Source organism: Artemia franciscana, chromosome 14 (genome assembly GCF_032884065.1).
Source record: "Artemia franciscana chromosome 14, ASM3288406v1, whole genome shotgun sequence".
Classification (NCBI taxonomy): domain Eukaryota; kingdom Metazoa; phylum Arthropoda; class Branchiopoda; order Anostraca; family Artemiidae; genus Artemia; species Artemia franciscana.
Genome location: NC_088876.1, coordinates 36,863,186 through 36,877,652, shown reverse-complemented (window position 1 = coordinate 36,877,652; position 14,467 = coordinate 36,863,186). Strand labels below are relative to the sequence as shown.

General features: G+C 33.1%; 1 protein-coding gene across 1 annotated transcript in view; it reads left to right on the top strand.

The window, feature by feature from the left end:
• Nucleotides 1-14,467, top strand: part of LOC136035663 (transcription elongation regulator 1-like) — a 119,738-nt gene that overhangs the window by 35,696 nt on the left and 69,575 nt on the right. The window contains exons 9-13 of the mRNA XM_065717572.1: nt 255-400; nt 2,219-2,351; nt 6,232-6,580; nt 7,859-8,006; nt 9,855-9,942. Of these exons, the coding sequence (XP_065573644.1) occupies nt 255-400; nt 2,219-2,351; nt 6,232-6,580; nt 7,859-8,006; nt 9,855-9,942 (864 nt within the window). The remainder of the gene's footprint in view (nt 1-254; nt 401-2,218; nt 2,352-6,231; nt 6,581-7,858; nt 8,007-9,854; nt 9,943-14,467) is intronic.

Genomic DNA, 14,467 nt, shown 5'->3' with positions numbered 1-14,467 from the left:
CGGGAAGTAAGATCAAGTGATCTGGTTATGTGTCTGGGTCTAGTGGTCTGGTTATGTGAGATCAGGAAGCGACATGCCCTTTGTTGGGAAAGGGGAGAGACCCTGGACTTCATGTTTTTGGACATCTATCCAAAGGAATTACCAGACCTTAAGTAATAATTCCATTAAAAACTACTTTCATCGTTCAGATTGCTCAGTTTAAATTTCTTTTTCTTTTTTTTATCTTTTACGTTAACTAATGTTATATTTCATAGTGTTCCCTGGTGTTGGAATGCCACCCATGCAGCAAGGTATGATGCAAGGGGGGATGATGCCCCCGATGACTATGCCACCCATGGATATGTCGGTACCTCCCGTGAACGTACCACCCGTTGATGTGTCCAAGCCTCCGGCTACAGTGGTAAGTCTTTTGGAAGTTTTTAACTAGCTTTGTTTTTGTTTTGTTTTTTTTTTACATGGATATCCAAAGAAGAAGAACATAAAGAAAAAAATAAACAATAAAGATACGTCAAGAATAAAGAAAGTATAAATAAAGAACATATAGAAAAACATATTCATTTATTTATTATGTTAAGGTTTGCAGAATAAAAAATCTAAAGTGGAACTAGTCAACTATAGTTCACTATAAAAAAAAAAGGCTAGGAAGCGGGATAGACGAAGGAAGTCCAGAGGAAACGAATAGCTTGTGTATATTTCGCCCCTCTAAGCACCAAGGCCTCCCCAGTAAAAAAAATTTTTCGGACTTTAAAGGAAACAAAGATATTAGAAGCCAAAAAAGTACAATTAAGGTACTCTAAAAATATGAGCTACTTCAATCTAAAATTAGTTGTAAAAAAAAGAGAAAAATAAACGAAAAAAAAGATAGAAAAAATAGAATGGAAAACGTAAAAAGACAACAGGCGTTGTCTTGCAGTACGTGTACTTGCAGTATTTGCAAAATTATGGTTTTTGAATTGTTATCATTTTATTGTGATGGTCCTATTATACGTATTATTGTTGGGCTAAATTCAAGGTTTAAAAGTAGACTTCAAAATCCTATGTTAGCGAGATGGGGGGGGGGGATTTGGCAAATATTCCATACAATTTGTTTCACTATTCGATATCTTTTTCATTTTCTTACTTAGTTTTTGTTGTACCTCGCATATCTTATTTCGTTGCTTTAGAAGCCGAAAAAATCAATAGAAAAGTGCAAGGTATTGCAAATAAAAGCAAAAAAAGCGGAATAAACAAATATGCAATTGAATTATTTTTTTCAATTTGAAACCTAGCTTAAAAAAACGGAAAAACATGATAAGGAGCTAACAACGATGGAAAACCAGAAAGCGATGTGGAAATAAAAAGGAAAAAGAAGAAGCTTGAAATGAAAAGATCACAAAAGAATTAGAAGAAAGTACAAAGTGAAATCGGTACAATAAAAGAAAAATACAATTTAGCCGTTGACCCATTATTATCCAATCCAGAACATAGCATAAAAAAAAGGAGAAGAAAATGAAGTCATGAACAAAGAATGGTTAAACTAAGAACAATACGAACTTTCAAAAAGAAAAATGACCAAAAAGAAATCAATAATTGTAAAACACCAGGAACTAGAAGAGATAAAAAAAGAAAATAAAAAAAGAAGGAAAGCTAGTAACTCAGTTACTTCTGTCAAATGTAACGTAGCTAAAATCAACGTAACTCACAGTCAGTTTAACAAAACACAGAAAACCAGCTTGTTAATTTAGTTTCAAAATAACAGTTAAACTTACTACTCTAAACTCAATACATAGATCTTGTTTTGTTTAAATATATGTAATGCACATAGATTTTGAGAATAATATATTGTATAGAGATTTTTTAAATGCATTTTAATAGATTTTGTGTTTTTGTTAGATTTAGATTCTGTCCTGTTTTTATTATTACGTTTATGTTTTGTTTTTTTTGTAATTATGATGTCTTCCAATCCAGACAACCCGTGAGTTAATTTATAAAAGTTTATAAAAATATATAAAAACCCAGCGGACATTGTCACTATTATATATATATATATATATATATATATATATATATATATATATATATATATATCTATATATATATATATATATATATATATATATATATATATATATATATATATATATATATATATATATATATATATATATATATATATATATATATATATATATATATATATATATATATGGCTTTATTTTTCACATGGCTTATTTTGTAGATCGATCCCGAGATTGTAGCCCGTGCAGCTGAATGGAGTGAACATACAGCTCCTGACGGAAGAAGCTATTACTATAATGCTAAGCTTGGATCCTCTGTTTGGGAGAAACCTCAGGCACTTAAAGATTTAGAAGGTATTGTTCTAACCAAGATACTTAAATATTTCGCATTTTCACAGGCAGGAGGGAGTATCCCACATAATAAGTGGCTATATCCGGTAACCCATTAATTGTATATGAAGTGAAGGTGAAATACCGACTACCCAATTATCGCTAGCTTCGAAGGCACAACGTGTGATCAATAAAAATCTTGTTTACAAAGTCTTGCAATTTAGCCCTACACCCGTCTGCAAATATTGAGAATATATATATATATATATATATATATATATATATATATATATATATATATATATATATATATATATATATATATATATATATATATATATATATATATATATATATATATATATATATATATATATATATATATATATACTAGCTGTTCGGGTGCCGCTTCGCACCATCCCAACACCTAGTTGGTGGGGGCGCTTCGCGCCACCATATATATATAACTACGTAAAACTTGCGAATGTACGACATTCTTGGCTGTCCCATTGTCTGTGCATATAAATAAATTGTCAGTTTTACGGACTCTTGAACATGCAACATATAATTGTCCATGGGAAAAATAATCTGTATTCAGATCTATACCTCATTATTCTAATGATTGCCCTTGAGCTTTGTTGATGGTGATTGCTAATCGAACATTCCCTGTGTCCCTGTCGTCATTTATATATCCCCCTGTGCCCCTCGGCGTCCCTGTTGTTGTTGTTTCCAGTCCCGGTCGTCATTTGTGTCCCGGTGTCCCAGTCTGTAATTTCTCTTTGAGTTTCGCGGTCGTCATTTATATTCCCTGTGTCCCGGTGTCCCGGTCGTCATTTGTGTTCCGGTGTCCCGGTCTGTAATTTCTCTTTGAGTGTCCTGGTCGTCATTTATATTCCCTGTGTCCCGTTCGTCATTTGTGTCCCAGTGCTTTGTTGATGGTGATTGCTATTCGAACATTCCTTGTGTCCCGGTCGCTTTCTCTTTGAGTGTCCCGGTCGTCATTTATATTCCCTGTCCTGGTGTCCCGGTCGTCATTTGTGTCCCGATGTCCCGGTGTGTAATTTCGTCAATCAACAAACATGACGTCAGTTGACACACAAACCTGACATCACTCGACACACACACACAGAGACAACTTATTTATATATATATATATATATATATATATATATATATATATATATATATATATATATATATATATATATATATATATATATATAGTTTTTTCCTCTTTATTTTTCTTTCTTCCTCTTTTCCGCTTGTTCAGCAGGATTTTCTGGTAGTTCTTCCACATTTGGTAGTTCTCTGACACGTGAAGGTATGTTTAACCACCTCTAGGGGGGAATGGTTCTCTTTAATAAGTTTGGACGAGTAATCACATCCAAAAATGAATGTCCTCACCTTTTCGTCTGCTTATGGAATTTTCTCTTTTTATACAAAGGGTATTGAAAAAAGTACTTGGAATTTTGTATTTCTTTGTTAATTATTCTGCTGCTGGAGATATATTTTCAACGTATTTTATGTCAAGGACGATATATTTTTCCATGTGGTGCTTCTTCTTTTTAGTCTATTTTTGTAGAAATCTGTAGATTTCTTTAAGACTCTTTTTTTTTAATTTATTACTACATTAAAATGGGATCTTTCAACTTTTTCTTTTGTTTCCGAGATAAAAAATCAAAGAGACTTTGTCTGGGCTTTAAGGCGGATGATTCAGCGATTAATATCCAAATTATACCAAAAAATCTTTTATACCGCATGAGGATGCGCTCAGGCGTTGTCAGGGTGGAGGAGGATTCCACGATTCAGCTTCCGTGGATGCTTTTTTGCCAAATTTAATCCACTTTTCCTCCGAATTCTGACATTGGCTTCTGTGACAATTTTTGGACCCTCAGAAGAGTCACAAAGAACAACTGTAGGTTTTACATGGATGATAGAAAATTGGCGTATTTTTTTGAGTTTTCGTTTACTCTGTCACTCGTAACTTTAGGAAAGAAAATTGGCGTACTTTTTTAACCTTCATCATTCTCTGTCACTCGTAACTTTAGAGTCATCACATTGATGAAAGAAAATTGGCGTATTTTTTTAATGTCCCTCTCACTCTGTATAAAAAAAGATTTGTTATGTTTGGTTTATTTCTTGATAATATCTATTGAAACAAATCATTTGACTAAATCTTTTGAATTTGCATTTTACGTCGGACAGAAATCAAGAAAAAAAGTAAAAAGCGACTTAACCATCCAAGTTTTATCTGAATAAAATGAATGAAACTTATTTAAAGCAGATTAATTTCAGAAATGGCTAGACCGAGTTTTTTAAAAATAAAGCAAAAATCACAAGAAAAGGCCATAAAAAAAAATAAAAAACATATGGAATGAAGTCAAACGGATAGAAAAGGTAATGGTTAAACGGGGTTAAAAAAGTAGGAGAATGGAGAATAAGTACAAAAAAACAGACACGACTTTAAAAGAAGAACAAGTGAATAGATTAAATATAATACAAATTACCAAACATTTCCTGAACATTTTCCCAAAAATTATAAAATTGAATGCGGAAATGCTAGTAAAGAAGTGGTGAACAAAAAGGGAGAACGAAGGGAAAGTGCAGTATACATGGGGCTCAAGTATTGAGAAATTTAGCTGTAGACGATACCAAACTGTGTCGATACCTTTCTGATAGGTTTTAAAGAGGAAATAAACAGGGATCGTCATGGAAATCTAGGGGGTTGGGGAGTAAAAGAATTGCGGAAATTTAGGAAAGCATCATGAGATGGCCAACTGTTATTGATTTAAAGGTAAAAATAAGTAACCTCTAGAAATGATTTTTATATTGTTTTCGGTTATTTTAGGGTAGATTTCTTCCGATGAAGAAAAATTATATCTTCTAAATGGTTCTTTATCGTTTGTTGGAATTCGATTAAAATGTAAATTGAGAGCCATATCTTCAAATACTTGAATGTTCGAGGAATTTTATGGGGAGTGGACGCGATACAACCATAGAATAAAGCAGGATTGAAAAGGAGAGTACGCATCCTAGGTACATGTACCAAAGAGTCACGCAATCCTGGACCCGAGGCCTCTCATCTTTTCCCCTTCTCTCGAATTACTGTTTTAAAATGCGGTTCCCATAATTCTTTATCACAATGGATTGAACTCTTATTGGCAATACGAGGCCCTGGGTTTGATCTCAGCTGCTGCCGCATTTGCTGCAGGGTCAACGGGGCAGGAGACACGTCGGTCAACGGTGTCAAGGGCAGCGTCAACGACAAGGTCAACGACGTTTCTCCAACGGTTTTTCTCACAAGACAATTTTTGATGCCTTGTGCTTTAGATTTCCCAGACGGAGCTTTTTTTAATTCCGTATGGTCCCAACTATTTTGAAAGGCAAGGTAGCCACACTTCTGATCCCAACCGTGATTTGGTTATAAAGGAGCGAGTTAGAAGAGTTTGTTAGAAATGGAAATATTTTTTTATTTCAGTTTATAGGAAATATTTCATTTTAGTATATATCATGACTCCTCGTATCTCGGAATTATGCAAAATGCTGGTTTAGATACTTGTTCCTGGAACTACCACCTAACTTCTTCGTATGTAACGTAACGACATATATCTATGGCGTTGATTTATTGGACTGTTTTTTGTTATTTTTTTTTTTTTTTTTTTTTACTTATATTGTTCAGTTGCTTTCAGACATTGATAAGGTGAGATCAAGCTTGTGGTATTGATTAATGACTTCTGTATTTTGCAAGGAAATAAAACAAAGGGGGTGGAAGTGAGAAACAAATTTAGCTCAATATGCGTGTGGTAAATGGTTTCAATTTCTTTATTTGTGGAGGCTACTGTTTCTGAAAGATTATCTTTTTTATTAATGTTTTGGAATATGTTCATTTTGTCATGTTTTTTAGCTGCCAAACTTGCTGCTGCTCAAGGCATATCCGTCACTGCTCCACCAACTCCCGCACCTCCTGCAACGGTAGCACCAGTTATTGTATCAACACCTGCACCAGTAGCTGTATCAGTAACCATGGCAACAACAACGCCAGCAACAACAATCGCGCCAGCTGTTACAGAACCTGAGAGATTCGAGGCAGAAACAGCTGTAGCTGCCGTAGAAGAGGAAAAGGAAAAGGAAGAGGAAAAGAAAGAAGAACCCAAAGAAGAGAAGAAAAAGGAGGAGGCAGAGTCTGTCAAGCCGGCTGTTCAACAAGACAAGTCGAGGCCTGTTTCAAGCACTCCTGTTGCTGGCACTCCTTGGTAATTCTTTTTTTCTTGTCGTACGCTTACAACGGGCATGTAGAGTTGGTACTTTTCCGGGTAGGTAGGGTATACTCTGGTTGTATGTTACAAAATACTGTCTACGATCGGCTTTTCAAGAAAATGCACTCATTTATATTGGCCTAGTTTCAAAAGAGTGGAAGGCCAAACCTTAAACCGCTCCTATGGGTGCCACAATGTTCCTTTTGTTTAGAAATATTCATAAACGGCAGTATTTTTACTTTTTTTTTTTACAATAGGTCAAAAAGAAATTTGTGCACTCTTTCAACTTCAGCAGAATTTTGATACCTGGTTTTATTCTTATTCTTCTTCTTTTTTTTCAATTATGGTTAATATTCAGAGGATCGCGGCCGTCCTTCCTCGGACGGTTGTATGTATATATAGTTCGTTTTGTGTGTGTTTTAAGGAAACCAAGTCAGGTCTTGTATCTATATATGTTACTGTGAAAGTGCGAAATCTGGTTAATGTCGACATTCACCTGTGAATGTCCGAAATTCTTTTTTCTTTTTCTGCTTGGGTTCAATTAGCTTTGCGAATCAGCTTTTTCAGTTTTATGCGAGCTTTGATGGTAAAGGTTGCAGTTAGCTAAGTTAAATTAAGTTATAAGTCTCAGAAATGGGTTATTCAGGGAAAATTTGACTGGCAACGCTGACTAAATCCAAGGAGAAAATAAAAGGTATTTCAGACATTTACCGGTAATGTCATACACCATTTTCGGACATTCGCAGTAACTTAAGTCTATTCATCCTTCCAGTGAATTGGAACCTAAAGCAAACTCGTCAAATTTTTGCTGACTAAATTTGGAACCATCAAAAATTATTTAAAAAAGAGAAAAAAAACTGTAAAGTAATGCCACGAAAACAATTCCTAGAATGTCGATAGTCCTAGGATGTCACTGTAATTTCTGTGTTGTTATTTGTATCACTATCATTAATTACCTTTTGACATCTTGTATAGGTGTGTTGTTTTGACCGGAGATATGCTAATATTTCTTTGAAGTTGGTTTCTCTTCTGTTACTGCTTTAATGCTATGTATTATAATTATTATACTATGTATTAATTATATTATAATTAATTATATTTAATTATTAAATGTAATTAATTAAATATATAAAATTATAAAAAATTAAATAATTTAATTATAAATAATTAAATATAATAATACTTAATTATCATTAACTATGTATTAATTATACTATGTATTATAATTATATACTAATATTATTTTTGATAATTATTTATTGATACTTTCTATAGGTGTGTCGTTTGGACAGGAGATGGACGAGTATTTTTCTATAATCCCTCAAGCAGAACTTCAGTTTGGGAAAAACCTCCAGAACTGTTGAACAAGCCTGAAGTTGATAAACTCGTGACCAATGTCCCAGATGCTGTAAAAGCTCTCCAGGTATTTTTTTTCAGCTAAAGTTTTTATTTCAACTAAATAGGAATTCCTTTAAAAGAGTTATCCGAATATGTTCTTGAAAATCTAAAAAAGTAGGGCTAACTCCGGCTAATCAAAAAATGCAGAGCTGAATTCAGCTATAAAACACGGGCTTTTTATTGTCCTCGTTTTCTCATTTCTTCGCGATTTTATGTTTTATCATGATTAGCCAATGTGGTTGCAGAAATTATTTAAGAATTGAGCTAATCGAAAAAATGTTGAACTGAATTCAGCCAACCCAAATCATTGAGCCAAATTCAGTTAACCGAAAAATGTAGAGCATAATTCAGCTAATTAAAAATGCAATTAATTCAGCTAGTCAAAAATACAGTTGAATTTAGCTAATCCAAAATGCAGAACTGAATTCAGCTATAAAACACGGGCTGTTTATTGTCCTCGTTTTCTCCTTTCTTCGCGATTTTATGTTTTATCATGATTAGCCAGTGTGGTTGCAGAAATTATTTAAGAATTGAGCTAATCGAAAAAATGTCGAACTGAATCCAGCCAACCCAAATTATAGAGCCGAATTCAGTTAACCGAAAAATGTAGAGCATAATTGAGCTAATTAAAAATGCAATTAATTCAGCTAGTCAAAAATACAGTTGAATTTAGCTGATCCAAAATGTAAAGCTGAATTCAGCTATAAACACGGGCTGTTTATTGTCCTCGTTTTCTCATTTCTCGCGATTTTATGTTTTATTATGATTAGCCAGTGTGGTTGCAGAAATTATTTAAGAATTGAGCTAATCGAAAAAATATTGAATTGAATTCAGCCAACCAAAATTACAGACCGAATTCAATTAACCGAAAAATGTAAAGCTTAATTCAGCTAATAAGAAAATGCAATTAAATCAGCTAGTCAAAAATATAGTTGAATTTAGCTAATTCAAAATGTAAAGCTGAATTCAGCTGATTCAAAAAATATAGAGTGAATTCAGCTAATCAAAACATGTAGGGCTACATTATGCTAATCCAAAACATTGAATTGAACTTAGGTAAAAAAAAAACAAAATGTAGAGCTGAAATAAGCTGATCGAAAAAATGCTAAGATGACATCAGCTAATCAAAAATAAAAAGTTGAATTCAGCTAGCGGAAAATTCAGATAATCAAACGTAGAGCTGAATTCAGCTCGTCTGAAAGCTGAATTCAGCTAGTCTGAAAGCTGAATTCAGCCAATCAAAAATATAAAGTTGAATTCAGCTAGTGCAAAAATTCAGCTAATCAAAAAACGTTGAGCTGAAAATTTACAGTCAGAGAACAAATAACGGAAGAAAAAAGTAGGTCTTTCGGTAGATGCCTCTATTTCAACGTCTAGAAAAAAAAACTTGGGATCCCAAAAACTTTTGGGAAAAGAAAATACTTGGGAAAAAAACCTGTCCGTCAATTTATTTCGAAATGACAGACCTGTTCCGTTAAATTAAGGAGCTTTAAATTTATCCAGCCGAGAACTGATGCGGTACCCGGTATTGTATATAAACAAGACGCATTTTAGCCTTTTTTTTCATTATTTTTTAATTTATTAATATAATTTTTATACAATTTATTTTTTAAGGCTGAGGCTGAAACCAAACATGAAAAAAATAAAGCTGAGGAAAAACCTCAGGATATAAACAAGATGCATTCTAGCCCTTTTTTCATTATTTTTTTATTTATTAATATAATTTTTATATAATTTACTTTTTAAAGCTGAGGCTGAAACCAAACATGGAAAAAATAAAGCTGAGGAAAAACCTCAGGATATAAACAAGAATAGCCCTTTTTTCATTATTTTATTTTTTTATACAGCTATTATATAATTAATTTTTTTTAAGGCTGAGGCTGAAACCAAACCTGAAAAAAAGAAAGCTGAGGAAAAACCTCAGGAAATACCTCCTGAAAAGAAGTCAAAAAGTGCAGATGGTAAGTACTTCAGTCTTTACTGTATGTAATCCTAAATCTGCATTGAGTCCTACGTCTTGTTTTAACGAATGTGTCATCCTTCATTGGTGTTTGAAGTAAAGAGAACAAAAATACTTGCAGTTTTTGCTTCACCATCTTTTTATCCCAACAAGAATTTTTCTCAATTTTTTTTTAATATTGGGTGGATAAGTCATTTTTTTTTACAACACTGTTTAAGCCTCTATGCTTAAATAGTGTGGCCATTTTTGCATTTTTGTTCAATGTTATATCATTTTTGAAATAAAATATCTGATCTTATCTACCTTTGTTTATTTCTAGTAGTCAGCTTTTTTTTTCATATATATAATGAGCTAAGCACAAACCTTTTTTAGTCTTTTATTTTTTATACATCAAAGAGCCTTTTTAGTCTTAAAGTTCAAGACATTCCCAAAAGATAGGCATAAATTCTAAGAAATTATATGAGTTTTTTCACAAAATGTTAGATAATTAATAAAGTATCTACATAATTTATAAACTTGAAAATGAATACAGAATTCTTTTGGAACTGTAAGAGTAAATTTGGGCGAATAAAGAATAAATTGTAAGAATAAGAAATTCAGCATTAATTCTGATAGAAACTGATTCGGCTAGTTCCACAAAAATGACGGAGAAGAATGCAATATTAATTAGAAACATATTGGCTATACTAATAGGTTACTAATAATCTGTAACCTAATAAAAATAAACTGATAAAAAATAACAATAAATATAAATAATAATAAAAAATAAAATAATAAAAAATAACCTAATAAACTAAAAGGTTAGAAACCTATTTGGCTAGTTGCATAATAAAATGTATTTTGGGTCTTTCTGACATTTTTGAAAATGGCGAAATTTTAAATTATTTGTAGGTTTTCTTTAAGGGGCAAAAAGATTTTGAAATAGAAATTGCGTTGAATTCATCCTTAACGCTCGGTAGGTAAATTCACTGAATGAAAGGAAAAACCATATTCGTTAAAGAAGAAGTAGTTTTATTTTAGTTAAGATCCTCAAAATTTACCATTTTCTAGAATCTATGTACCGCCCTGTAGCATTTGCGTCAATTTAGGAAAATTCGAGGGGGGGATACTTTTTTAATTAAAATACCATAAGATAATTTAAATTTCTGTGAAAGGTAGTTTTCAAAATATTGGATGAAACCCCCCCCCCCCCCGGTTGGTGTGACGGCTCTGTAGTTTTCCGTTTATAATTTGCGTGAAAAACAGTGTGGTAGAGGCAAGAATGACAATTAAAAGAAAAAGAGATAATATTTTAGTTGCATGACGTTAATATACGTTTAATGAGAATAGCAAATACAAAAATCAATGGAAATAACAAAAAAAAACAGTGAAATTCCAGTGGAAAATGCCCTCCTCCTCTCTCCTCCGACTGACGTGACTGCTCTGAAGTTTTCAATTTTCAAATTTCCGTGAAAAATAGTGCGGTAGAATCAAGAATGACAAATAAAAGAAAAGACAGTAAGAATGAAAAATAAAAGAAAGAAAATAGAGAGTTTTCTTTTCTCTACTTCTGTTCCATACGTTAAAAGAATGTGCTCAGACTGAGGTTGCCTAATAGTTGCGTAGAAGGTGACAGCTCTCCACTTGTAGAAGCATTTTGAGTGATAGATAAGAGGTCTTACTCATAGGCTTACTCGCACAGAGGTGGAAAGGGTGGGGCCAGGAGCTACGTTTATTATATAAAAGAGCAAACGAGGAGCTGTAGCTTGTTATTCCTTACATGGTAGCCATAATACCCCTACCCCGTTGCAGATCTTAGTTAAGATTCTCTGAAACATGCTTATTTTAAGCACGCTGTTTTGTATTATCTATATTTTAGTATTATAATTGATATCTCTTCGAATCATCTCCTTCGAATAAAATTATTGCACATTCACAAAAGCAGGCCTATGAATGAGATGCCAGGAAGCGAATAAGTCCCGAATTTTACCAAATATCTTACAGATGCTAAATTTTGAATTTAGTATCTAAGGTTTTTCCCAGATACAAATGCTTGCCTTCACAGAGGTGGGAGGTGTAAGGCTAGGAACAAACGTTTTTCCGATGCCTCCGTCATAAAAAACGCTAAAGTTTTGACATAAAAAAATGATTCTCAGCATTTATTTACTCACTTATACCATTTTGTATCCTGGACTTATTTTAGGTCTATCCATACCTAAAAAGCGGCATAAGTTCTCCTGTTGGATTTTTCTAAATTGTGAGGTTTTAAGGCCAGTATCACATTTTTTTTGTCAGTGTTGCCAAGCTCAATTATGAAAAACTAGTTAAATTCGTAGGATTTTTGCTCGTAAGATGACAAAATTAACAGTCTGTTGATTCCTAACGACAATTACAGCTTCTAAGGATTCCTTCTTAAACTGTTCAGTTTTGTTTGATTTTAGCTTCTTTTTTTTCTGATTTTTCACCCATGTGCCCTTTTTTGTTATTTTTAACACTTTTTTTATTTCTTTACTGTTATTACCAGTGGCTGCACCTGAAGTCTTTTCCGTTAAAAGACATATACGGCTATGCAAGTTTCTGTTTAATCCAATCAAAGAAATAAGATTTCGTTTCTACTGTCCTTGGTACGTTAAGCCTAAACTTTGTCGCTAATGTCAACTTCAATTGAGGCTGGCTTACAGTATTGCCAAATTCTAAATCTATTGTATATACAAAATGAAAGGGCAATCTTTTTTTAAAATCAACCATGCTTTTTTGCTTTAATACACATGTCAGGTTGGCCGTTTGGACTAGTAAGTGGAGAAGCCGGACGTTATAAGAGCTTTAGCTGTATCTGGAGTAGTGGATCAATCCCCATACCTGACTTAATTTTTGTTCTGTAGTGGCGCAGTGGGTTTGAGATTAGCTTGGTAATATGGGAACCAGAGATCGAACCCTACTGTAGCAACACACTGCAGGGCCGACGCAGGGACCTTAGTAGTCAAGAAGCGTCGTCAATCCAATTACTTACTACTAGTTAGCAAAGTACTTACACTACTTAAACTACTTACAATTACTTACTACTATTTAATCAACTTAACGAAGTTGTGTTTCCTCGAATCTTATTTATTTCATTAAGTTTGCTATTTACGAGAAAAAAATCATTCAGATTAATCGCTTGCTGATGGTAATAGTTTGAATTTGACGCTAAAAAGCAGTACTCAAGAATGCTTCCCACTATTAGTCTGCCCTCGGTTTCTAAGCCTAGCTAAGTGTTTTCAAAGTGCGAATATCAGTCAGTCTTCTTTCTGCCAAGTGGAAGTATCAACGGAAGGCGAGCCGGCTTCACTAGCTATTTCCAAAGATTTGCTATTAGATATTATCCATAGCAAAGGAAAATAAAATAACTAACGGTACAACACTGGTAAGCTCTGGACTTTTATTAATTTTAACTTTATTTAGGTATACATAACCTTTTATAAATATTTCCTTGATCTCAGTGTTTCTGCATTAGTTTGCTGTCATTAGTTGTTGCTGGATTAGTTAAACACAAAACAAGAAACTATCAGAGAATTCAATTTGCTTTTCGGATTCTCAATTTTTACTGAGACATTATAGAAATTGAAAAATTTATTTGCTTGAATATTAGTCGTTGTAATTACTGAAAAATCTTTATGTGACAGCAACAGCAAAATAATATTAGTCGTTGTAATTACTGAAAAATCTTTATGTGACAGCAACAGCAAAACAATATTAGTCGTTGTAATTACTGAAAAATCTTAATGTGACAGCAACAGCAAAATAATATTAGTCGTTGTAATTACTGAAAAATCTTTATGTGACAGCAACAGCAAAATAATATTAGTCGTTGTAATTACTGAAAAATCTTTATGTGACAGCGATAGCAAAATAATATTAGTCGTTGTAATTACTGAAAAATCTTTATGTGACAGCAACAGCAAAATAATATTAGTCGTTGTAATTACTGAAAAAATCTTTATGTGACAGCAACAGCAAAATAATATTAGTCGTTGTAATTACTGAAAAATCTTTATGTGACAGCAACAGCAAAATAGTTCTGTACTTCGCCAAGAGAAGACTCAAGTGCAACTTAATTTCTTCATGAGAAAGATAGTATCAAACGTTTCACCATTGTGAAAGGCCCGACTTTGGAGTGTGAAAGCGCTTTTTAATCGAATTAACATATTACAACTTGTATATGTCGACTTACACACGTAGTAGTTTGAAAGCGCTTTCTAATTTAATTAACATAATACAACTTATACTTGTCAACCTACAACAAGGCGGGCAGAGATGTAGAACTATTTATTAAGGACAATTTGTTTGTGACCTTTTACCATTAGGGGAGTTGAATCAACGAGTTGTTTCCGATTTATAAAAACGTAAAAACAAGCCTGTAAACAAATTCTTGACGTGTCTTCTAATTTGTGTATACCCCTCCCCCCCCGCGCAATAAAAATTCTGGCTACGGCCTTACCCTTTATTCATACAAAAACACTGCAGAGAAGCATAGGAAAAGCATGAAGTACGTAGAGATGCATAGGAAC